This window comes from Rana temporaria, chromosome 8 (assembly GCF_905171775.1).
Source record: "Rana temporaria chromosome 8, aRanTem1.1, whole genome shotgun sequence".
NCBI lineage: Eukaryota > Metazoa > Chordata > Amphibia > Anura > Ranidae > Rana > Rana temporaria.
The window spans coordinates 141,680,617-141,708,133 of record NC_053496.1 but is presented as its reverse complement, the minus strand read 5'-3'; the positions used below and the strand labels follow the sequence as shown (position 1 = coordinate 141,708,133).

At 41.8% G+C, this 27,517-nt stretch overlaps 1 protein-coding gene across 1 annotated transcript in view; it reads left to right on the top strand.

Moving 5' to 3' along the window:
• Positions 1 to 27,517, top strand: part of LOC120909124 (transmembrane protein 132A-like) — a 215,861-nt gene that overhangs the window by 88,675 nt on the left and 99,669 nt on the right. Inside the window, exons 4-5 of the mRNA XM_040320787.1 lie at positions 6,578 to 6,879; positions 8,313 to 8,456. Coding sequence (XP_040176721.1) covers positions 6,578 to 6,879; positions 8,313 to 8,456 — 446 coding nt within the window. The remainder of the gene's footprint in view (positions 1 to 6,577; positions 6,880 to 8,312; positions 8,457 to 27,517) is intronic.

Genomic DNA, 27,517 nt, shown 5'->3' with positions numbered 1-27,517 from the left:
CTCTTCTTTGAAGTATGGCACCTTTGAAAATAATTACATATAATGTGAGAGGGTTAAATAACCCCAATAAGAGGCATCAGGATATATCAGGAGCTGAAAGGATTTTAGGCTAATATAGTTTTCTTGCAAGAAACCCATTTAAAATGGACATCAAAAATAAGTTTGGGATCCAATAACTTACCCACATGGATGCACAGCTACTCACCCAATAAAAGATCTAGGGGGACAGCAAGAGGATTCGACAAGAACATACGATTCACATTGAAGGCAATGGAGTCGGATCCCGTATTTATTCATCAAGGCGTCCTTATTTAATTCCAACTATACCTTGGTAAATGTATACAGCCCTTTGTTTTCCTGAAAAAGGTTCTGAATAAATTGAAGGGTTTCAGAGAGCGAAGATTGATAGTGGCGGGAGATTTTAACTTTGTTTTTGACCCATCCTTAGATATTCAACCTCTCTTTGAGGTCAGATGGAAAATATTTAAGGAAAAATAAAACATAAACTTCATCAAATGCCGTTAGTAAAGGCGTGGAGAATTTTAAATCCCAGAGACAAAGATTTTACATAGTCATACATAGTCATTACATTTCACTAGTCATACTCTAGAATTGACTATATTTTACTAGATCACCAACTCTTAGGCCGGGTACTCACGACCAAACATGTATGGTGAAAGCGGTCCGTCGGACCGTTTTCACCATACATGTCTGCCAGAGGGCTTCTGTACGATGGTTGTACACACCATCGTACAGAAGTCCGCGCGTAAACAATACGCGGGGCGTGTCCGCAGTGTCGCCGCGTCGATGACGCGGTGTCGCCGCGACAATGACGCGGCGACGTGGGCGGCCCGCCTTTAAAATGCTTCCACGCATGCGTCGAAGTCATTCGACGCATGCGAGGGACGGCGGGCGCCTGGACATGTACGGTAGGTCTGTACTGACGACCGTACATGTCCGAGCGGGCAGAATTCCAGCGGGCTGTTTTAAAACAAGTCCAGGAATATTTGTCTGCTGGGAAAAGGCCCGGCGGGCAAATGTTTGCTGGAATTCGGCCCGCTCGCGCCCACACACGACCAAACATGTCTGCTGAAACTGGCCTGCGGGCCAGTTTCAGCAGACATGTTTGCTCGTGAGTATGGGGCCTTAGAGGGGTTACGAAAGACAGAAATAAAGTCAATAACTTTCTCAGACCATACTGGAGACAGTCCTGGATTCAAAGGATATCCCGACCTGACACAGGTCTTGGAGAATGGACGAATCTCTTCTATATGACTCCAGGATAATTGGAGACCTAGAGAAGGAGTGTCAGGTCACCTGTGGCCAGGTGACAAGTGCACCCCGTTGGGGTCAGGGATGCACCACAGGGTAGTGAACCCTATGGCCGACTGCTGCGATCAGAGAGGAAGCGTGAGCCCAAGAATCCCCAGGGCGCAGAGTCTAAGACCCAGGTCGTGACCCCTGGGGTCCCGAAGGTCACGCTCCGCAGGGAGAGAGGGGAAGCAGCAATCAGGACAAGCGATAGTGATGGGTAAGCCAAGGTCGGGGCTACAGGCAGGCAAGGGTAATCAAGGAACAGGCCAAGGGTCAGGGAAACAGGCAAACAGGAGAAGTCAGAGACAAGCCAAGATCGGTACACAGGAAGGGAAACATAACACACTGCAGACAGGAACAAGCTACAAACAAAGGTTGAACAGCAAAGCAGACTAGCAGTGAAGTGGTTAATATAGGCTTCCTGGGATGGCTTGGGGTGGAGCCATACAGGGAGGAAGGTGATAAAAGACAGCCAGAAAGAGGGTCAGGCCTCTAATGAACACATGGAGACAGGTAAGCTGCCAGACTTTATTGCATATCCATGACAAGGAGATTGAGTTATTCTTCTTCAAAGAAAATGGTATAGAAAATATTGCTTCGACCATACTCTGGGAAACGCGTACAGTTTATATGAGGAGGAGGCTGATAGCAGAGAGGGTCAAGAGGAAAAAAAATATGGCAAGCCCATAAACAATCCCTCATAGAAGAAACTCAAGTCCTGGAACAGTTACATAAAGGAATACATGAAGATCCAATTATGGTCACAAACGAGAAAACCTGAGGGACCTAATGGAGAAAGATACCAAATGGGTATTTAAAAAGGACAATTAAGAAATATTATGAAATGGGGAATAAACCTGTGAAATTGATGGCAGGGGTAATTAAACCTAGAAGTAATCTGAATTATATAGCAAAAATGAAAGATAAGAAGGGGGAATTAAAATATTCTACAAAGGATGTTGCAAAGATTTTTCAAGAATACTATCAAATGCTGTATAAAGTAAATAATATGTCAAAAATGGATAGAAAAAGATAAGATGGGTTTTGTTCCTGGGAGGGAGGCGAGGGATAATGCAATAAGAGCATTACTTCTGATTCATGAAGCCAAAAGGGGAAAGAAACCATTATTATTTTTGTCAGTAGATGCCGAGAAGGCCTTTGACAGACTGGACTGGGAGTATATGCTTACAACATTGAGACATGTGGGCATAGGTTTACGTATGTATAAGTAGATAGAGGCATTATACTCCAGACCAACTGCTCAAGTATGAGTTAATGGGACCCTCTCAGGTACCTTTGCGCTCTACAATGGTACACGTCAGGGATGCCCATTTCGCCCTTACCTTTTGTCCTTTCCTTGGAACCTTTGCTAACGACTGTACGGCAAACCAGGAAATTCCATGGGAACGACGGCCATACTTAACATTGGTTGCCCCTCATATAGCAGGGGCAACTTTACGCCAGAAAAACCTAACGTAAACGTCAAAAATTCACTGTGTCGGCCGTGCGTACATTCGGGAATTCGCGTATCTAGCTAATTTGCATACTCAACGGGGAAAACGACGGAGGCGACACCTAGCGGGAAATTTTTTTTGCATTTAAGATCCGACGGTGTAAGAGCCTTACGCCTGTCGGATCTAATGGATATCTATTTGTAACTGATTCTAAGAATCAGTCGCATAGATACGACGGCCCAGATTAGGACTTACGACGGCGTACATGGCGTTGCGCCATCGTAAGCCCTTTGAGAATCTGGGCCATGGTCTCTGAATTTTCATGAGATTTAATGTTATATGTCTCCAATCCAAGACGAACACTTACAAACATTTTAGCGGAATTTGAAAAGTATGGAACATTTTCAAATTTAAAGACTAATAAAGAGAAGATGGAGATATTGAATGTTTCTGCCCCCTTAGCAGAATGTAGAGACCTTCGATCCCAGTATCTGTTTGCCTGGAAGCAGGAAGGGCTTGAAGTATCTTGGGGGTTTTCTGTCCACTTTCGAAGCAGATCTATAGAAGGATAATTACCTACCTTTGCTAACCAAAATTAATCAAGACTTGAGGGGATATCCGGCAGACAAGCTACCTTGATTCGGTAGGATAAATGTGATCAAGATGGGCCCAAAGTGTTTTCCAAACCCTCCCGATAAATATTCTGAGAACCTATTTCAAGACTCTAGGAGTGTTGGTTAGGAGATTCATCTGGAAAGACAGGAAAGCCCTGTATTTCCACTGGAATTTTGACAAGGCCGAGGTCCAATGGGGGATTATATCTCCCAGATTTTGAGAGGTACCATGAGGCAGCTGTGTTACGGAGCACAATCAACTGGATTAATGGTGCCTCTCAGAAAAAAATGGGTTTTACTGGAAGAAAATCTAAGTGGAAGGCATTTAGGTCAAATAATCTGGGTACCAAGGCAATACAGGGACCTGCCAAGGGATATAACTCCAATAACAAAGGAAACCTTTAAAGCATGGGATAGGTTGTTGAAAACCAGGCTATGACAATATAACAGTCCATTGATGCCCCTTTCGAGTACAAGCTACTTCCCACCGGGGAAGAAGAAGTCATACCTAAGGTGGACATATTCGGACAGTTTAAGATTAAAAGATGTTTTGAATGGTAATGCTCTTTGTTCAATATTTAAATTATGAGAGAAATATGGTGTCTCACCATGGAATGTCTGGAGATATAGACAACTCCAACACTTTGTGAATGCCCTCCCAAGACCCCTTTGCTCTATCAAGGAGCTTAGCTCATGGGAAAGAGTCATGGACCAGGGGGGGATAAACGGACATGGGATATCTAACCTATATGGGATGCTAATTTTCCTTCCCCAGGACTTGGGCCATCATCCCTTCTGGAGAGCTGGGAAATTGAGTTAAGCCAAACTATACCAGAGCAAGTGAAATTTAAAGTTATAGATTATATACATTCCACGTCAATAGATGCGTGAATAAAAAAAATAATTATAAATTATTAACTAAATGGTATTATGTCCCAATGAAACTTCATAAGATTAACCCAGAGGTATCACCGTTGTGCTGGAGGGCACATTGCCCTCTGATTCAAACATTTTGGAGAGAGATATTGAAAATGATTAAGAAGATTAGAGGTGTTGAGGCAAGACCCCTGGCAGTGCTTGTTCCATGCTACGGGGAGTCAAAGAAAGAATATAGAGTAGCAATGGTTCCGTTCCTGTTGAATGCAGCAAATTCCTTGATACCGAGACAATGGAAATCAAAGAAAATACCGTTAATAAAAGACTGGTTTAGGGAAGTGGATAAAATTAGATTGATGGAAGAATTAATATCTTTGCAAAATGGTTTCAGACAGAGATTTTATATAACTTGGAGAGGTTGGCTTGAGTTTAAACAATCGGGGACTTACTTAAACTATATGATGGATTAAAACAATACCTGAGGGTTTTTTTCCTCCCTGACTGGAGCAGGGGAGGGAAGAGGGGGGAAGGGGTGGAACTGGGGAGAGGGCCTTTTGTGCAATCATCTCCAGATCCATCCCCTAACCCAAGTTTAATTTATATATATATATAAAAAAAAAAAAAAAAAAAATGTCACTTGGCTAAAAGAATCGGATGGGGGAGGAGCACATAATGGGGAAGAGGCCACTGTGCAACCCTCCCTATCTACACCCCTGAATTTAAACGTATTTAATTACTAATCTGTTAGGTTCGTAGGGATAAAAAGACTGGACTATGGAAGATGGGTTGTGGGCATCCCTTTTTTTTGGGCAGTTTCTCTCATTCTTTGCAGGACCTCTCACGCTCCATCAGGTTGGATGGGGAATGTTGGTGCACCGCCATTTTCAGATATCTCCAGAGAGGTTCAATCGGTTTCAAGTCTGGGCCACTCAAGGACATATACAGAGTTGTCCCATCCTTTGTTATCTTGGCTGTGTGCTTAGGGTTGTTGTCCTGTTGGAAATAGGAACCTTTGCCCCAGTCTGAGGTCCAGAGCGCTCTGGAGCAGGTCTTCATCAAGGATGGCTCTATACATTGCTGCATTCATCCTTCTCTTAATCATGAATAGTCTCCCATTTCCTTTTGCTTAAAAACATCTACACAGCATGATGCTGCCAACGTAATTCTTCACTGTAGGGATGGTATTGGCCAGGTGATGAGCGATGCCTGGCTTCCTCCAGACATGAGGCTTGCTATTCAGGCCAAAGAGTTCAATCTTTGTTTCATCAGATCAGAGAATTTTGTTTCTTATGATCTGAGAGTCCTTCAGGTGCCTTTTGGCAAACTCCAAGTGGGCTGTCATGTGCCTATTACTGAGGAGTGGCTTCCATCTGACCACTCTACCATACAGGCCTGATTGGTGGAGTGCTGCAGAGATGGTTGTTATTCTGGAAGGTTCTCTTCTCTTCATAGAGAAACACTGTAGCTCTGTCAGAGTGACCATCCGGTTCTTGGTCACCCCCCTCACCAAGGCCCTCCCCCCCAATCGCTCAGGCAGTCTTTTCTAGGACCAGTCCTGGTGGTTCTAAACTTCTTCCATTTACGGTTGATGGAGGCGACTGTGCCCATTATGACCTTCACCCCTGCAGAAATTTTTCACCCTTCCCAAGATCTGTGCCTTTATACAATCCTGTCTCGGAGGTCTACAGACAATTCCTTGGACCTTATGGCTTGGTTTCTGCTCTGACATGCACTATTTACTGTGGGACCTAATATAGACAGGTGTGTGCCTTTCCAAAGCAGTGGAAACAGGATGCACCTGAGCTAAATTTTGAGTGTCTTGGCAAAGGTGGTGAATACTTATGTACATGTGTTTTTTTTAAATAAATTTGCAAAGGTTTCAAACAAACTTCTTTCTCGTTGTCTTTCACGTTATCATTATGGGGTATTGTTTGTAGAATTTTAAAGGAAAATAATGAACTTGATCCATTTTGGAATAAGGCTGTAACATAACAAAATGTGGAATAAGTGAAGCGCTGTAGATACTTTCCGGATGCTCTGTATTTTCCTTTTGCATAAAGAATATAATATTGTTAAGGGGGGGGGGGGGGGGGGGAAATGCTGTTTCTTAAATCGGTGCCTCTTTTTCAGATCAATCAAGGTTAAGATGATTGAGGTGAAGATCCCTGAACCCTATAATCAGCATTAAATTATATGATATAATACATTTTGCTTTTTAAAAAAAAATCTTGTTTGAAATGCACTAAACATAACGTTACTGTATTTATAAATAGTATGAATTTCCTTTCATCTCAGTGTTTTATTTTCTGTTCTTTACAGACTTCCCTTGATGTGTGTATTGTGGAGCTTCACTTTTCTTCTTCCTGGTTTTCTCTTGCGTCCCTCCCTGTAAATGTGACCCTGAATTATTCTGCATCTGAAGAATGCAAATATTATGAAGAAAGATCAGAGATTGCTGGGATGGTTCATCTTGTGGGTGTGAACACACCAAAAGTTCAGCGGCTTAGTGTTGGGGACTTTATGACAATTACTTTACCTGACAAGACTTTGTTACCTGGAGAGGTATTTACGGCATCAATAAGCCTCCTGCAAAACTGGACACAACCTATCTTTAGCCTTAGGTGAGGAGTTGGATTTGCTTTATTAAAAATTTGGATAAAATACATTTTTAGCAGCAATCAGATTGCTAGTTTCTTTTTAAAATAAGTAATTTAAAACTTTATTGGTTAAAGCGGAGTTCCAGTAATTTTTGTGTTTATTTAAAGTCCGCAGCTGTAAAAAGTGTAATTGATGATATTTAATAAACATACACTCACCTGTCCCATGATCCAGCGATGCAGCCACCCAAATCCTCAGTTCTCTTCCGTGCCTCTCCCTAGAGCCGACTTACTTTTTGATTTAATACATATCACAATTAAAAAAAAAAAAAATATTGATTGGTTTGCATAAAAGTTATAGCGTCTACAAAATAGGGGATGGTTTTATTGCATTTTTTTTTTTTACTAGTAATGGCGGTGATTTGTGACCGTGACATTGTGACGGACATATCGGACACTTTTGACACATTTTTGGGACCATTCACATTTATATAGCGATTAGTGCTATAAAACTGCACTGATTACTGTGTAAATGTGACTGGCAGGGAAGGGGTTAACACTAGGGCGCACTGAAGGGGTTAAATATGTTCCCTAGTGAGTGATTCTAACTGTAGGGGAGGGGACTCACAAGGGGAGGAGACCGATCTGTGTTCCTCTGTACTGGGAACACCCATTGGTCTCCTCACCTCTGACAGGACCTGGTTCTGTGTGTTTACACACACAGATCCACGGTCCTGCCATGATCGCGGGTGCCCGGCGGACATCGCGGCCATTTGGCACGTGCAACGGGTCCTGAACGATGCCGCGGGCAAGTACGCGCACCCTAGACGGCCGGGAAGCCCAGGACGTCATATGACGTCCACCCAGGATGGGAGATTCCATCTGTGGACGTCATATGACTTATGGGTGGGTAGGGAAGTGGTTAAAGGGGAACTTCGCTTTAATTTAAGCATCAGTTTTACTTTTGCTCCATCTCTTATAATTTTGTCAAGAGGGTGAAAGCAGCCAATTTGTTGTCATAACAAAGAAAAATTATGTGTTAATTTAGACGGAATAGATGAGAAATAAGGAAGACCAGTAGGTTATTGCCATGCAATGAAAGTTATAAAATGAGGGATGTTATATATAGATCTGTAGTTCCTTTAAAAGTGAGGTTTTTTTTCTCCTCTGTTAAAGACCTTGAAAAATGGAAAGGGCTTCAGTCATGTACGTGTCAAGTTGTTTTAACTTCTTATGACTGTAATGAATTTTAAGTAACAAACTCCCAGGCAAGCATCTGTTATCCTTATAAATGTTGACATTTTGGCTTACAAATACTACATATGGTCCTCTAGACAAATAGACATAGTGATTTCTGTTTGGCAAGACTTTTTAAAAGTGTAATGGAATGGTTCCTGTTGGTAGCATCAGTTGTGGATTAGGTTTGGTGTTACTAAACTATTTTTATAATGTTACAGGGTACGATGCCGTACTGGATTGGAGCTTCTCTTTGCTCGGTCTGCTGCTCCAAATACTTGGGCAATAAAAACGGAGACACAGAAAGGAGCTAAACATCACACCATTATAGGACACTTTACTCAAAGAGGATCTTTAGAGCGCAGGTGAGAACTTAAGATACATTTTAATTCAGCCAAATCAACCAGAAAGCATACTTGTTTTTGTTTTGTCAAGACCAGTTTAACATTATGCAGCCTACGTAATAGATATTTGCGGAAGCATAAAGGATGAACTTCACCCACAAGCTGCTCGTATGCATTAACCTCCCTGGCGGTATGATTCTGTCAGAAAAAACATGCTAAAAGCGGTACCATTATTTGCAAGGAAATTTGGCGTTTTATATTGTAGGTCTGTAATTTTTAGAAATAACTCACTTAAATCTGACCAAACAAGCTTCTAATAGGCATCCCGGGTATGACATTTTTTTAAAAACAAAATTATAAATTATAATATAATAAATAATTATAAATAATTATAACAAATAATAATATAATTATAATAAAAATTATTCAATAATGTAATCAAATCAAAATCACTGAAATTTGCTCAGTTGCAGAATTGTTGCTGTCATTATTTTTTTTTTTTTTATGACGAATTTCCCCACAAATCGCTATCGCACAATTCTGCAAGTGATTATAATTTATTATCGCTGTTTTTTAGCTGATCTAAAACTATTTTTGACATAAAGGGACACTTTTGGTTGCTATGGACAATCTACAGTTTGCAGGGAGAAAGAAACGTTTTTATTATATAAAATGACATGCATGACACAGGACAGACCACTAGGGACAGGGGGAGTGTGTTTTTTTTACATACAGTACTGTAATCTATAAGATTACAGTATACTGTATGTAAGGTGTTTGTTTACTTTTTTGAATTTGGCGCCGTTCTCCGTCCCCGTGCGTCGTAACGTCGCAGGGAACGGAGATCGGCGTCACACGGAGGCACTGTGTGAATCGAGCGAGGTCCTGCTCGCTCACACAGCGCGGTGGCATCGCTGGATCCAGGGACAAGGTAAGTAACTTGTGCCTGTGGATCTAGCGAGGCAAGCCCGTGGCTGACACGGGGTTACCGATCGTAGCAGGAAAATCTAACCCCGTGTCAGACACGGGAAGACCGCCAGGGAGGTTAATGGACTGTAGGCTCCTAGTACAGTGATCCAGCTGGTAAAGATTCATCCTGGTCTCCAGTGGTGATCAGGAGCCAGCAGGCTGGGTGATCAGGCAGTCCTTCCAACACATTTCCCAGGCATAAAGTCCCAGGTAACGGGACACCAGCCTGATCATAGGGGGTTAATATCTTTGCTGGTTTATAACAGATTACCAAGTATAATTGTAATAGTTATGATTTGTTTTGTCATTCGAGTTTTTTAGCAATATTATATTTAAAATGACTGCTTGACAAATTACAAGACATTGTTTTGTTAGGCTGTTCTACATCAGTAATTTTTTTTTTTTTTTTACTTTCTATGTTTTTTCATCTTCTATTTGCATGGGATGCAGCAAATGAGTTGTATCGCAGCAGTGAGAAAGACTATGGGGGTTATTTACGAAAGGCAAATCCACTTTGCACTACAAGTACAAAGTGAACTTGAAATTGCACTAGAAGTGCACTTGGAAGTGCAGTCGCTGTAGATCCGAGGGAGACATGCAAGGAAAATAAAAAAAACAGCATTTTAGCTTGCACATGATTGGATGATAAAATCAGCAGAGCTTCCCCTCATTTCAGATCTATCCCTCAGATTTACAGCAACTACACTTCCAAGTGCACTTTCAGTGCAATTTCAAGTGCACTTTGCACTTGTAGTGCAAAGTGGATTTGCCTTTCGTAAATAACCCCCAATGTCACCAAAAATCATGGCTACATCATGAACATATGTAATGGAAAAGTAGAGGAGTGCAGCTTGTAATGTAATAATAATGACTGTGATAGAGACTTTCCCACTGTGCCTTTGTACTATATTAGCACAAAGCCGTGCACACAGCAAACGTATGACAGCAAATTGTAATCCACACTATTAAAAGCATAACACATGTATCCTAATTGTACGGTACAGGAGGGTATTCATAGACCATGGGTTATGTCCTACTCCCTTCAAGTGTTTGGACACTGGCACAAATGTGTGTAAGGGCTGTCCCTATGGTGTATCCATATAACACCGCCTACTTCGTGAGCAAAAAAGCTAATGTCCTTGGCTGATGGACCTATTTTTTTTTTCTTTTTGAAACCATTGAAGTTTTTTCACCTGAATCTTCTATCAACATCTGTTTATTGCCTTGCGCTACCTAGCAATTTCTGGATTAGTTACCCTCAGTGTGTACCATAGGGACCATACCGAAACTCCACCGTGTGTAGTGCTTGTCACTGGATTCTGCTTTGGGTGCTTGCCTTAGCATGAATGTGTGATGATAGCTGCATGTTCCCAGCATTGCAAATAAAGTAAAACAGGGTTTACCCTGTAGATGGAATCTGATACCTGGCTTTAACTATCTGCAGGGTATAACACATTTTGTGGTTTAGTGGGCAGAGGATTAGAGTGTTTTTTTTTTTTACTTTATTGTGGTACCCCCTGCCATTTTGCCTCACAGTGCATTGCTGCATTCTTGCCGCTGTCTTCTACAGAGACACAGCCACATAAATGTATTCATCTCCTGGTTTATAGTGATGGTTGCCTTCTCCCCACATGCAAAACCACATCCATTCTATACTCCTTAACTGTGAATACCTCACCGGGTATCCCCTCAGTAACAATGGCAGGTCACAGGTGCAAGGAAGCTGGGACTAAAGGGCCGAATAGCATATGTCTGGCAGATGACCTACAGGAAACACAAAACACCATTCAGGGGGATATTAGTTCCCTTGTTCCATATCGATGTCCTATATTGACACTGCTTCCCTCATCTGACTGTGACACTCACCATTGGCCTGTCTGAGAAAAGCAGATTTCTTAGCCACTATGTTTGAATTGTTTCGTAAATATCTGGCATTCTAGAACCTTTGGGTTTCAGAAGCCAAAAATAAAGGGGTGCGGCTACTCCTCTGAAACAGGGAATGTGGGTTGGCCTTTGCATCAGTTTGGATCTGAGAAGTCCCAGACCTCCATGACCAATCTGTAATTCTATCCTGCCTCCTCACCTTTTACGTTTTAGTCTGCCAGCTTTAGACCAATGAAATGCATATTTGATGACCTCCTTGCACCAACTTCAGGCACAAGGAGTGGTTGTACCAGTTAACATACAAACAGTTTCCCAAACCAAATTCCCAAAACCAACAGGGGCTGCTACTATGCAGGCTCTCCTTTGCACTCGGGAATTACCCTGCTTATGGCTCTTCTACAAACCTCTTCTATGAGCTCTTGTGATTTCTTAAACTCAGTTCCAACTGGTTTATGCCTTCCCACTGATTAAAGATTCTCCCATTCCTCTTCCAAGAGAAGGAAAGGATTCCGGTGATTCTGTTCACACCAGAAGAATGTAGTACACAAACATACCGACAAAGGGCCAGATTCACAAAGGAGATACACCGTCGTATCTCTGAGTATCTATGCGACTGATTCATAGAACCAGTTACGCATAGATATCCCTAAGATCCGACAGGTGTAATTGTTTTACACTGTCGGATCTTAGGATGCAGTACCGCGGCCGCCGCTGGGGGGAGTTTGCGTCGTAAACCAGCGTCGGATATGCAAATTAGGAGTTACGGCGATCCACAACGGTTTTTCGTTCCCGCGGCGAAATTTAAAAATTCACGTCGTTTGCGTAAGACGTCCGGGAATACGGAAGTACACTACGCACGTCACCGTTCGAAAAAATGACGTCAGTTCACGCAAAGCACATCGTGAATTTCGAAACGGAGCATGCGCAGTAGGTCCGGCGCGGGAGCGCGCCTAATTTAAATGGCACACGCCCCTTTAAATTACGCGGGCTTACGCCGGAGGCCGCCAGCGTAGGTTTTCATTGCAAGTGCTTTGTGAATCATGCACTTGCTCTCAAAACTTGCAGCTGTGTAACGTATCTTCGATACGTTACGCCGCCGCACTTCTACGTGAATCTGGCCTAAAGTTCTGATGGATGAGACCTGCCTTCTTGGTTTGCCATCATGTCTGTTACGCATGTTAGAGTTAGCAGCTTTGTCTTGTAAAGAGCCTTTTTTTGGTTTTACACATGGACATGATGTGAGACCAAAACCTTTTTTTTTTTTTTACATAAGATGGTATTCTCTTTTTACCTGATTGAGAACATTGTCCTCCCTTCCCTCTGTCTTTCCTCAGATGACAAGGAAATTGCCTTCCATTGTTTGGATATAGTAAGGGCAGCCAATGTCTACTTAACAGCCCAGGCCTTCTTTTGCAAGATGAAGTCCCTTTTTTAATATGCCAAGTGTCTGGCGAATCTCATTTAAAATTCAGCCAACCCGAATTTAGTGACCAATTCCATTGAAGTTTATGGGGAGCAAATCTTGTAGTTACATTTTGGGCATTTTTGGTGTTAATAGGTAAGCGACTGTTAAAAAAAAGCTGTATACTGACATGTGACAAAAATAACAAAGTACGGCAGAGATCAGGTCTTTTCAAGTGTCTTTGAGGGTGACGCTAAAAATACTCAAATCCTTTAACCCTTTTGCAGTGGGGGAGGGGGATTATACACAAACCCTAGACTGTTGCTTAATGTGTTTAATTTGGACGAGTACAGCCACCTGATTGCATCCACACACCCCAGGAACATTCCTCACACACACACACACACACACACAAACCCCTGCCATGTTTCTGGTGCTCTGCGATCCCATTGTTCTATTAGCTTTAATGGAGGTTTGGTGAGACATCGGGGATGTAACAAAGGAGAACCTTTTACAAAAAAGTATCACATGGTCCCAAACGTGGGCCATTCAAATACAAGATTTATTGAAGCGAAATAAAGTAAAACGTTTTTTTTCTCTTAATTGTTTTATTCAAAACAAGAACAAAACCAGGAAGCCTGACTCAAAATATTTAAGAATTCACACATTTTATCTTGGAGGTCGATAATTTCCAGAAATGTGTAGACCAATGTAATTCTACCCCTTTACAAAACACTGGTTCGGCCTCATCTTGAATGTACGGTGAACGACCCCCTACAACTATCTCTGAAATTAGCACTCAAGACAGTAATAAGGCCACCACTACGGAATAGATTTTAAAATGGTTTTTCAAGTTTTACACTTTTAAAAAAAAAACGTGCGCAAGGTGCTGGCTAAAGTTTTCAAGATATTTCACAATAAAGATTTATACACAGGCACATTTGCCTACAAGAGAGGGAGGTGTCTGATGATCATGATGCCTTGTAACTTCCCGACAAAGTACGGTAGAACAATGAAAATGAAAGGGTTAAATGTGTCCCTAGGGGGTGCTTTCTGGCTGTGTGGGGGGTGCTTGTACTGTAAGAAGACAGAGATCCGTGTTCCTGTCTTCCCCTGTCAAAGAATGGTGATCTGCCTTGTTTACATACAAGATTGTTCTGTTTGCCTCGGAAACGATCAGTGGGTCCGCCGGACTCGCTAATTGGCTCCCGCTGTGTCCAATTACAGCAGGAGGGGCCGCACCCCAGACCCAGAAGAAAAAATCCCATACAGGTACGTGATTTTGCACTAAAGGGCCGCCCCGCTGAAGTCTATGTATGTAAGCGGTCCTTAAGCAGTTAAAATAGAAATGCAAAGCAAAATATTAATACCTCTTTTTTTATAAGTGACCTCTGTTCTCAGCTACATAGTTACATAGTAGGTGAGGTTGAAAAAAGACACAAGTCCATCAAGGCCCACCTACGTAAGGGACTGCAGGGGGGCGTGTCAGCAGGAGGCAGAGAAAGAGCAATACACTGATCTTCCCAGTGAAGAGCTGTGCGGGGGGTAGCAGAAAGGCTGGCTGTGCTCCCACCACAGTTAGAAAACTGACAATGCTGGGATGTGCTTCTATGCCTAGCGTAGTCAGTTTGAAATAGAAAGGCAGAGGGACTGACATGATCACCAGGTATTTCATACAAAGGAAGAAATGTAAAGAAAACAGGATACTTTTAACACCACCAGGATACAAAATACACATATCAGTAATATGAAATGTGGGGATATATACACTTTAAATGTTTGAGGTACAGTATATAATGCTTTAACAAAATCTAGATGAACTGCATCCACTGACATTCCACCATCCAATTTCTCACTTTTTTCTTCATAGAACGATGAGGTTGGACTGGCAAGAATAGTCTCTCATTAATTCATGCTAGTTCTCACCTATGATACCTTCATTGCAGAAAAATCTCTGCATAAATTCCCTTAACATTCCCTCAAATACCTTGCACACTATTGATGTTAGGCTCTACACCAATCAGTAACATTCTGGTCAGTAGGGTGTCTTTACAAATGAGAAATAGCAGGTTGGCTGTAACTGAGCTAAGTTCCCTAAGAACTCTTGGGTGTAAGCTATTTGGACTTGGTGATAGGTTCACGTTAACCACTTAAGACCCGGACCAATATGCAGGTAAAGGACCAGGCCCCTTTTTGCGATTCAGCACTGTGTCGCTTTAACTGACAATTGCACGGTCGTGCGATTTGGCTCCCAAACAAAATTGGCGTCCTAACGTGGTTACGTTTCTCTAATCTTTTTTTACTTGGCTTTCAGTCAACCTCTTTATTATTATTGTAAAGACTAGCAAAGCTTTTTGTTGCCATGTGTAACTATTTTTTAACCATACTCAAATTAATAGTAAATAATGAAGGCAATACATAAAGAATAGCCTGCAAAACATATACAGTATCTCACAAAAGTGAGTACACCCCTCACATTTTTGTAAATATGTTGTTATATCTTTTCATGTGACAACACTGAAGAAATTACACTTTACAAGCTGTACACTCACTGCTTTTCTACAATGTACAACAGTGTAGTTTGCTGTCCCCTCAAAATAACTCGACACACAGCCATTAATGTCTAAACCGCTGGCAGCAAAAGTGAGTACACCCCTAAGTGAAAATGTCCAAATTGGTCCCAAAGTGTCAATATTTTGTGTGGCCACCATTTATTTTCCACCACTGCCCTAACCCTCCTGGGCATGGAGTTCACCAGAGCTTCACAGGTTGCCACTGGAGTCCTCTTTCACTCCTCCATGATGACATCAGGGAGCTGGTGGATGTTGGAGACCTTGCGCTCCTCCACCTTCCGTTTGGTCTGGAGACATGCTTGGTCAGTCCATCCCCTTAACATTTAGCTTGCTTCAGTATGTCACAATACATGATGTTGGCATTCATGGTTCCCTCAATGAACTGTAGCTCCCCAATGCCGGCAGCACTCATGCAGCCCCAGACCATGATACTCCCATCACCACGCTTGACTGTAGGCAAGACACACTTGTCTTTGTACTCCTCACCTGGTTGCCGCCACACACGCTTGACACCATCTGAACCAAATAGGTTTATCTCGGTCTCCTCCGACCACAGGACATGGTTCCAGTAATCCATGTCCTTGGTCTGCTTGTCTTCAGCAAACTGTTTGCAGGCTTTCTTGTGCATCATCTTTAGAAGAGGTTTCCTTCTGGGACGACAGCCATGCAGACCAATTTGGTGCAGTGTGTGGCGTTTGGTCTAAGCACTGACAGGCTGACCCCCCCACCCCTTCAACCTCTCCAGCAATGATGGCAGCACTCATACGTCTATTTCCCTAAGACAACTTCTGGATGACACTGAGCATGTGCACTTAACCTGTCCTGTTAAACCGCTGTATGGTCTTGGCCACCGTGCTGCATCTCAGTTTCAGGGTCTTGGCAATCTTCTTATAGCCTAGGCCATCTTTATGTAGAGCAACAATTATTTTTTCAGATCCTCAGAGTTCTTTGCCATGAGGTGCCATGTTGAACTTCCAGTGACCAGTATGAGATAGTGAGAGCGATAAACACCAACTTGAACACACCTGCTCCCCATTCACACCCCAGACCTTGTAACACTAACGAGTCACATGACACCGTGGAGGGAAAATGGCTAATTGGGCCCAATCTGGACATTTTCACTTAGGGGTGTACTCACTTTTGTTGCCAGCGGTTTAGACAATAATAGCTGTGTGTTGTTATTTTGAGGGGACAGCAAATGTACACTGTTATACAAGCTCTACACTCACTACTTCACATTGTAGCAAAGTGTCATATCTCCAGTGTTGTCACATGAAAAGTGTACTCACTTTTGTGAGATGCTGTAACTAAATCCATATATGCTTTTTTCCCAAACTAATCATGTAAAACAAAAACACTAAAATCCCTTATATTTCCAAATTTAACAGCAAAGATCATTTAGAAAAAAAAAAGTCAAGTGCTACATAAATGTAGACTGAGAAAAAATAACAAGCAGCCCATTTTTTTTCAATCAAAGAATTTTTATTCGTATAAAAAGATAGAAAACAAATACACATTTATACATCCTTCACTTACTTTTTTCACCAATCACCCTATCATTTAACATACATCGCCGTATTTGAATAATGCACTACAGTTCATTTCTATTAATCACTATGCATAGTTCCAAGCAGCAGAGAAAAAAAGCAGAAACAAAGTCTTGGTATCCGCAGTAGGGAGGGCCTCTTTTATTATACACAAATCTTTTGTTTCTTATTGAATTATTGACCCCATCCTCCAATTCTACCACGGTTGGTGGGTTCAACACCAGCCACCACCTTGCTATGAATTTCCGTGCAAGGAAAAGGCATCTAATTATTGCTGTTTGTCTCCCCCCACATATTCCTATTCTTTTCATTACAACCCAATAAACATATTTTGGGGTCTAGGTTGAGAGATATTCCAAATACCTTATTTATTTTTCCCACAACTTCACTCCAGTATCTATTTAACTTGGGGCACCTCCACATCATATGAGTTAGGTCTCCCTTTGGGTCCGTACATCTTGAGCATTTAGCATCCATCCTCCACCCATATAAAAATAATTTCTGAGGTGTCTTATATGCTCTATGTAGTAACATCAAGTGTGACACTGATTGTGATGATAAAAGAGTACTTAACCACTTGAGAGCCACGCTATAGACAAAAGATGTCTACAGCACGGCTCTCAACTGCTGGGTGTACGTCCCTGGATGTCTTCCTGTTTAAATCCAACCGCGAGGGCGCGCGGCGGGGAAAAGCTGTGCCCGCCGTGTCACGTGGTGCCGATGTGCATGTCTGGCGGCCGTGATGTCCGCCAGGTACTCACGATCGGCAGTTACAAAGGCAGGACGTGTAAACACAGAGCTCCACGTCCTGTCAGGGAGGGAGGAGACCAATGCTGTGTCCCTTGTACATAAGGACACAGGTCAGTCACCTCCCCCAGTCAGTCCCCTCCCCCCCACAGTAAAAACCACTCCCAGGAAACACATCCCTTCCCTGGCAGTTACATTTATACAATTATCAGTGCATATTTATAGCACTGTTCGCTGTATAAATGTGAATGGTCTCAAAATAGTGTCAAAAGTGTCCGATATGTCCGCTGCAATATCGCAGGCCTGACAAAAATCGCAGATCCCCGCCATTACTAGTAAAAAAATAATAATAATAATAAGAATGTCATAAATCTATCCCTTTTTTTGTAGGCAATATAACTTTTGCGCAAACCAATCAATATACGCGTATTGCGATTTTTTTTTTCTTTTTTTTGTTTATAGCGCAAAAAATGAAAACCGCAGAGGTGATCAAATACCACAAAAAGAAAGCTCTGTTTGTGGAAAAAAAATGATAAAAATTTGGGTACAGTGTTGTATGACCACGCAATTGTCATTCAGTGCATCAGCGCTGAAAGCTGAAAATTGGTCCGAGCAGGAAGGAGGGTTTAAGTGCCCAGTAAGGAAGTGGTTAAGGGACCAATTTCCAAAATCTGCTTCCATTATTCATTTGATATGTCCCCCAGGTCTTCCTCCCATCCCCTCCTACAGAGAAGCTCCTCATTTGCCCTTATCACCCTGTCGCATATACCATCATAAATAAATGAGATGAAGCCCTTGGATGTACCAGCGTTAATTTTTTTTTCAAAGAATGTTTACCTCACTCCACCTCGGTGGTCTCTCTTTAAATTTCATCGTCAAAGCATGTCTGATTTGCAAGTATTTAACCACTTAAGCCCCGGACCTTTAGGCAGCTAAATGCCCAGGCCAGGTTTTGCGATTTGGCACTGCGTCGCTTTAACAGACAATTGCGCGGTTATGCGACATTGCTCCCAAACAAAATTGGCGTCCTTTTTTCCCCACAAATAGAGCTTTCTTATGGTGGTATTTGATCACCTCTGCGGTTTTTATTTTTTGCGCTATAAACAAAAATAGAGCGACATTTTTGAAAAAAATGCAATATTTTTTACTTTTTGCTATAATAAATATCCCCCAAAAACATATATAAAAAATTTTTTTCCCTCAGTTTAGGCCGATGCGTATTCTTCTACCTATTTTTGGTAAAAAAAATCGCAATAAGTGTTTATCGATTGGTTTGCGTTTATAGCGTTTACAAAATAGGGGATAGTTTTATTGCATTTTTATTATTATTTTTTTTTTTTTACTACTATTGGCGGCGATCAGCGTTTTTTTTTTTTTGTGACTGCGACATTATGGCGGACACTTCGGACAATTTTGACACATTTTTGGGACCATTGTCATTTTTACAGCAAAAAATGTAACCACAGGGGGCGCTGTAGGAGTTAGGGTTCACCTAGTGTGTGTTTACAACTGTAGGGGGGTGTGGCTGTAGGACTGATGTCATCGATCGAGTCTCCCTATAAAAGGGATCACTCGATCTATACGCCGCCACAGTGAAGCACGGAGAAGCCGTGTTTACATATGGCTCTCCCCGTTCTTCAGCTCCGGGGAGCGATCGCGACTATAAACGAATAGCCGCGCCGTCGTCCCGGATCGCTCCCCGAAGTAAGCCGCACGCGAAATAGGCGGGCATTAAGTGGTTAAATAAGGAGTGATTTGGTATACCATATTCCTATTTAAATTCCAGGAATGATTTACATCCTATATGTAAAAGGGAGACAATCAGTGCAAACAAATAAAATAAAATATGCACAGAGAATTGCAAGCTGAACACTAATAGGTAATCACAAGGCCTATAATAAATATACAAAACAAAGGGTAAATGCAGTGCAAAGAATATTGCAAAAAAGGTCAATTCAACTACAGAAAGGGAGCTAGGAAAAAGTCTCAAGGATGAACTACAAAATTACTTGTGAAGAAAGGTGAGGTATGGTCCTCCGATAGTATAAGTGTGACAAGGTTCTCCACCACACACACAGTGGCTCTTACCAGATGAGGTGGACCTCTGTGCAACAGAAGGTCATAAATGTGTGTATCCACAAGGATGTCCAGCACAGCTGCGGTGCCTCCAATCAGGTAGGCTGGATCTCCAAAACTGACCTCCAGTGTCAGTGATCTCCAATATAGCGGTAATGGGCAGCGTGAAGATGGGACCAGAGTCATCCAAATAGCATAAATGAAAGGAGACAATCTAAGTGTACTTCGTATAGTTAATGTAAGTAAAAGGGCATATAAAACTAGGCATAATGCAGCACAATAGTAAAAGCCAATATAAAGCAAGATCCTGAGATCAAGCTTAGAGAGATGGCAGCGAGTGACGTCCGTGTGGTAGCTCCTCCCCCTGTACCTATATAGCTGAGAAAGATGGGCAAGTCTTCATCTCTCCCAGTCCCTACTCTTCTCTACATTAGATAGTTCCTGCAAATATTTATTATTCCATAATGGTGAAAGTTCTGTAAATCCCTGATACTCTAATATTTCTTTGACCACTTTCCATAATTTCTTTAACATTAAAAGCATAGGGAATTTAATAGAACAGGAGTCAGCCTCCATCAAACGATCATTGCTCGTGCCCAATAGCAACATTCCCCTATTTGGATTATGTTCAGAAAAATTGTTACATCCTTTCAGATGCTGCAACTGTGATGCCAAAAAATGGCACCATGAATGCGGGACTGCCAAGCCCCCTGTCCTTTGTAGAGTATGTAACCGTTTCCTTGACCGTTTTTTTTCCCAAATCAACTCTCTAAATATAATGTCAGTCTTCTGAAACCATTGCCTATTTATCCAAATTGGGGCATTGTGTAATACATACAGCAATTCAGGCATCCAAGTCATCTTAATTAGGTTTCACCTTCCTCCCACTGATAAGGGTAGCTGTCTCCACACCTTCCCCAACACCTAAGTTTATCCAAACGTGGGACAATATTGTTTATTATATAGTCTTTGGGATTTAAGGTTATGTACAGTATATTCCTAAATATTTGAGCCTATTAACTATTTCCATATGCGGAATCTCTGGTGGCAGGTCCATCATCAGTGGGTCAACCGAAAGTAGCATTAATTTATGCCAGTTTATATTTAGGCCCGATATCCACCCAAAATCTGCGATTATGTCCATTGCTGCCACCAGGGACCCCCGCGTATCTCCCAAGAACAATAACACATCATCGGCATATAATGCTATTTTCTCCACTCCTAATGCCCTCTGGAATCCCTGTATCTTTACAGATGACTTGATGGTTATAGCTAATGGCTCCAAGGCAAAAGACACCCCTGTCTTGTCACACAGGTCAAAGAAAACACCTCAAAACACATATTATTTATCTTCACTTTTGTTTTGGGCCTTACCCAATCAACATACTTCAGACCAAACTGGAAGGCAACCAAGGTCTGCCACAAATAATGCCATTCCAGACTGTCGAAGGCCTTGGCTGCGTCCAGGGACAATATTGCTCCTTAACCCTACAATAATTGTCCGAGCGTGCAGGTTTAACCACACCCTCCTTATATTAATGCTGGTTGGTCTGTTTGGTATAAACCCTGTCTGGTCCGTATGGACCAGATTCAGATTTATTTATTTTTTAACCATCAATATTTTTGCCAAAAATTTTATGTCTGTACCCAGCAAAGCAATTGGCCTGTAAGAAGATGGATCAAGTAGATCCTTCCCCTTTTTTGGAAGGACAATAATGGTGGATTCCCTCATAGACAAAGGCAATACACCCTCTGCTAATGCGCTGTTAAATGTTTTCAACAGCTCTGGCAACAGTGTCTTTCATATATCTCTGCTGGCAGACCATACGGTCCCGGAGTTTTCTGATTTGCCAATGCTGACACCACCTGTCTTACTTCTTCCAGGCTTATAGGGGCATCTAGTGCCTCTCTGTCTCAGTGAGGCAAGGGACCTTCAGATCTCTAAAAAAGTTCCACATCTCCCTCTCTACCTCCCCACCTTGGGCACTATACAATTTCTCATATTATTTTTTAAAAGTGCCTACAATTTCGGGCCATATGGTGTTATTCTTCCCCCATCTGTTCTAATAGCGGATATAACAGTAGTAGATGTATTTGCATTTGTCAATCGAGCCACTAGATGTCCTGTATTCTCTCCCTCCACATAATAAAGCTGTCTCTGAAACATCAACTAATTCTCAGCTTTTGTGAAACAGTAAAGGGCGGACCAAAGGTGTAATATAAAACAGGCTCTATAATAAAACTATAACGTGAATATAAGTGAATTAGTTACTAATAAAGTTCATATTTTTATTAAATATTGCTGTGAAACCAAAAATCATAAAATGTAATTCTTCTGTGTGAAGCACTTGATTTGAAGCATTTGCACTGTGTTATCACATGGTGACTGGATTTCACACAGAATTACATTTTAGGATTTTTGGTTTCACAGCAATGTTTGATAAAAATATGAACTTTATTAGTAACTAATTCACTCATATTCACGTTATAGTTTTATTATAGAGCCTGTTTTATATTACACCTTTGGTGTGCCCTTTACTGTTTCACATTTTGTTCATTAGTCATTACTAATTTTAGGAGCAGCATCCGTTGTTTCACAGTGTGTGTTTTTGTAGTTAGCGCCATTTCCATTTTTTATTACTTTTTATTCTCAGCTTTTGTATATAATGAATCCTTATATTCTTGTTGTGTTTTAACCCATTCCTAACCCCCCCCCCCCCAGGGGTTGGTCTCTCTACATACTGCCGTTCTGCTTCTGTAACCTTATTCCCAGTCAAATTTTCCTGCTCTCTGGTCTCTTTTTACTCTTGCTATCTGTTGTATTAATATCCCCCTAAGGTATGCCTTAAGCGTGTCCTAGACCACTCCAGTTGATGCTGTCCCGGCGTTAATCCTCATGAATTCCTCCGGGGATGATGACACTCCCTCTTTTCTCCCTATTATCTCTAGCCAATATGGACTAATTTTCCCTTCCCCTTTCAAAACTCCTCCCCTTGACTCAGTGATATAACCAGTGGTCTGAGAGACCCCTAGGCATATACTTTATATTGTTAACAAAATGTCACATATTTTCACTGCTGAGGGCTAGATCAATTCTAGAGAGCGTAGAGTGAGTTTTAGAAAAACTATTGCTGGTTAATTGGATTCATCATCCTCTGTATATCCCCTAACCCCAGTTCTCCTATTATTTGTGAGAGCGCAATAACCCCCTTTCCAACCTGAGTTCCTGGTGGACATTTATCTATCCTCCCATTCAATACCATATTAAAGTCTCCCACTGCCATTATTGGGACGTCAGGTTTATCAGATGTGAATTTCATCAATTGATATAGAACCTCTGCTTTAAATGGGGGAGGGATATATATATATATATATATATATATATATATATATATATATATATATATATATATATATATATATATATATATATATATATATATACGGTATATATAATTCGCCAAAATACAGGTCATTCCCCCAATAGTACAGTACAAGAAAATATACCGGCCTCTCTCACATATGATGGTCTGCCTGCAGGAGAACTCCACCCCCGTCGCAATCAGGACACTCACACCCCTGGAGTATGAGGTATATACCGAGAGATGAGTCTGTAAATTTCTTATTTTTGGATGTAATATCAACTCTTTTGTTAGGTGCGTCTCCTGCAGGCAAACCACAGAAGCCCGAATGGAAATCAATCTACAGCAATAACCGCAACTCTCTTTATAGGGTCTCCCAATCCTTGGATATTCCAAGAGCATACATTTACCACTTTATTTTTGTTTACAAACGTTTTTATTTGTCAAAGAAAAAAATACAATCTTGTAACAGTGTACATCGTAAAATTGACATCATAAGCATATCATTAATAATAGAAATAAGGAATAATTCCGAAGCATACAGAAAAGTAAGTATAGAAAAGGTATACATTAAGGTACTGTTTAGTTAAGACATGACAAACTTGATTGGCATTTAGCCTTGCAATAGTAAAATATGCCTATGGGCTTTTAACGCTTACCATCTTCAATCGAATAGGTGCATTTTATCTCGTAGGGTTTATAGAATCCTCTCCATTATCATACCCGTATCAATTCTGTCTAGGATGGAGGATAGGGGTACTACGGGAAACTGCCAGTGAAAAGCAATGCCCCACAGAGTAGATACGCAGATAGTATGAGACATTCTTCCCTGCAGAGCATCCCTGGGACTGTCGCTCCAAGTAAACACATTGAGATTGTAAGCTTCAAAGGACTTCCAGATATTGCAGAAACAATAGCAGTTACTCTTCTCCACACTGGAGAAAGTAGTCCACAATTCTAAAATGTGTGTCTAAAGGTGCCTGTCAGTTGGCAGCCGCTAAAGAACAGCCCAGACGTTCCTGGGAACATTACCTGGAGTCTGGAAGGAGTGTAATGCCATCTGGTCAATACCTTATAGGCTGTTGATTTTGTGGTATTCCAATCCTCCGGAGCAAACCTTTCATTACAGTCAGTCTCCCATTTTTTTCTATATGGAGGTTCACCTGAAAAACATGAAGCCAACGCTGTTTTGTAGAGAGTTGAAATGAGGCCCTTGCCTCTGAGGGACTCACGGCAGATCTGTTTGAAGGATGTGAGGGGGGAGGACGGGGGAAGGCTATGATGGGAGATATAAAAGTGTCTTATTTGTATAAAATGATAGTGTTCCTGAAATGGGATTTGTTTTTGTGCACGGAGGAGATCGAACGTATCCAAGCTGAAGATCAGCAAAGGTGATCAAGGAATTGGCATTCCACCATGCAAAATTTTCAGGGTGATTAAACGCTGTGGATAAATAATGGTTCCCCGAGAAAGGACGAACCTGAAGGTTCAGATGAAATGAGTCCAAGTTTGCTTTTATAACTGTGCCAGAGGGTGAGAGATTGGAAAACGATTGAATTGAGGGGAGTCAGCTTATGTGTGAAGTTGGAGGGTGACCTTAATATGGACAGGAGGTAATAGAACCTAATGGAGTTGGATTCAAATTGGACCCAGGGTACTCTTGACTCCAGGATATTTCACTGCGCTATCCTGGAAAAACGGGCAGCTAAGAAGTAAAACCAAAGGTTAGGAAGACTTAAACCTCCGGTGGATTGGGATTTATATGGAATTGGTTTGGAAAACCTGGGGCATCTATTTTGCCAGATGAATCTATTAATATCCTCTTGTAGTTTGTCAATAAAGTATTTGGGGATATTGATAGGAAGGGATCTGAATAGGTATATGAGTTTCAGTAACAGGGTCAGGGAATTGTGGTGTGATGTAGATGCCAAGATATGGAATTTTGTCATTTGACCATTGGAATGGGAAGGATCCTCGGAGTGTCTCACACTTGGCAGAGGGTAAATTAATGGGAAGAGCTGTGGATTTAGTTGTTTACCGTAAGTCCAGCGATAGAGGCAAATTTACTTAATATGGTGAATAAGTTGGGAAGGGAAATTTGGGGTAGGGTCAAAAAGATCATGACATTGTCTGCATACATGCAGCGTTTAAAGTGGGAATATTCAAAGATATAACTGGATATGTCTGGGTGTTGTTTAATGGCGATTGCAAGGGGTTCTAATGCTAGGGCGAATAGTAGGGGAAACAGGGGGCATCCCTGATGGGTGCCTTTGCCCAGAGTGAGGGGTAGTAGAGGGCCTGTATACCCCTTAGACATTCGTCTCTAACGCCCATCTGTTGTAGGACCGAAAACAAGTAAGGCCAGAGTACACTATCAAAGGCCTTTATTAATGTCAAGGCTCAACAGGAGGACCTGCTTTTTGTGTAGATTAGTGTCTTGAAGAACATTCAGGGCTAGGTGAATATTGTCTGTGATAAGTCTATTTGGAATAAATCCTGATTGGTCGGAAGAGGTCAGTCTAATAATCTGCCAGAGCGCGACTAAAAATTTTAAGGTCATTGTTGATGACTGATATCGGTCTGTAGTTTTGTGGGAGTGAGTGGTCCTTAAGGGGTTTGGGTAACAGGGATGTCAGAGATTTAACCGTAACCGGATTGACACATGCGCGGTAGAATAGCGCTTAGGCGCATACGGGTGCGCGATACAGCGCATGCTAGTGCGTGATACAGCGGAACGGCACGGGCACATTGGGGCACACATAACGTGAATTTCCCTGCTGGCCTATAAAAGGCTGCTCAGTCCCATGTTTAGTTGCTAGTTTGTTTCTCAGCTTCCTGTGTTTCCTGCTTCAGTACCCTGCTATCCTGTGATTACCCGTTATGACCTAGATTGACTCTGACTCTGATCTGCTATGATTCTCTCCTGTATTGGACCCCCGGCTTGCCTAAGGACTTCTCTGCTCTGCCTGCCTCCTGTGTTTGACCCCGGCTTGCCTAAGGACTTCTCTATCTCTCAGACCTGCTGGGTTTGAACCCCAGCTAGGCCTCTGACCCCAGTCTGGTGTCAAGCCGACCACACAATGGTGAACCAGCTTCTCAGTGATCGTCACGCAAGACCTTCCGAGCCTGCTGGTGACTCGTGCCTCTTTGTGCCCTTCACCCTCTGTATCATCTCCAGGGGTGGAGCGCGCTTAGCTGCAAGGGGAGCCGCTCTCAGCATCTCAGCCTTGGTGAGTACCCCTGACAAGGGACATATTGGCCAAGGTCAGTTTATTTGGGAAACACTCTTCATTAATAATGTTGTTGAACATAGTGATTAAATGTGGGATCAAGACAGAGGCGTAGTGCTTGTAGTTATTAGCTGTGAACCCGTCAAGACCTGGGCCAACCAATCGTTTCAGGGATTTATTTACATTAAGCAGTTCTTCCTCTGTAAACAGTGCATTTAGGGATTCTACTTGAGAGGTTGTTAAGGAGGGTAGAGGAAGGGAGGATAGCCAGTCCTGCAAGGTTTGGGAAGGGAAGGAGGGTGACTTTAGACACCCTCCTACACTTTAGACTGTGTGTGTGTGTGTGTGTGTGTATATATATATATATATATATATATATATATATATATATATATATATATATATATATATATATATATATATATATATATATATATATATATATATATATATATATATATATATATATATATATATATATATATATATATATATAAAAAAATCAGTTATCAGTTATAGCTTAGTGTCCCTATTACTCTTACCTACGGTATATTTATTTTCCTCTTTGTATTACGCTTTCCACTCTCTAACCTGTATAATACTTGTGTTTTTATATATATATATTTTTTAGACATGTTTCCACATACTTAAATCACTTTGTAATATTTTTAGTGCAATAAATCGCATAATAGTGTTTTAAGTGCAAAAGATAAAAAGTGAACCAGTTATATCGGTCTTCTTACAACACCCTTTCTCCACCCACCCTTGAACCTCACGAAACCTGTATGACCAATATATGACTTGTATATTTTCCATACAATATATTTTCTCCATCCACACTAAAAAAAGACCAACTGATGAATCACATATAATACTGTAACAGACAACAAAAAAACAACACCAAAAACCCCCCACATAAGACAAATACACAACCCCACACCTGGGTCACACTAGGCCTATACCATGGGCATTTGAAGTAGGGTTGTCCCGATACCGATACTAGTATTGGTATCGGGACCGATACCAAGCATTTCCCCGAGTACTTGTACTCGGGGAATATGCTCCGATACTTTACCGATACCTGAATCCTCCTCCAGTTCCCCATCCGTTCTACTCTCTCCCTCCATGCTCCTGTGTCCCCCCCCTCAGTGCCGCTGCCGTTCTGCTCTCTCCCTCCATGCTCCTGTGTCCCCCCTCCGTGCCGCTGCCGTTCTGCTCTCCCCCTCCGTGCCGCTGCCGTTCTGCTCTCCCCCCTCCATGCTCCGTGTCCCCCCTCCATGCTGCTGCTGTTC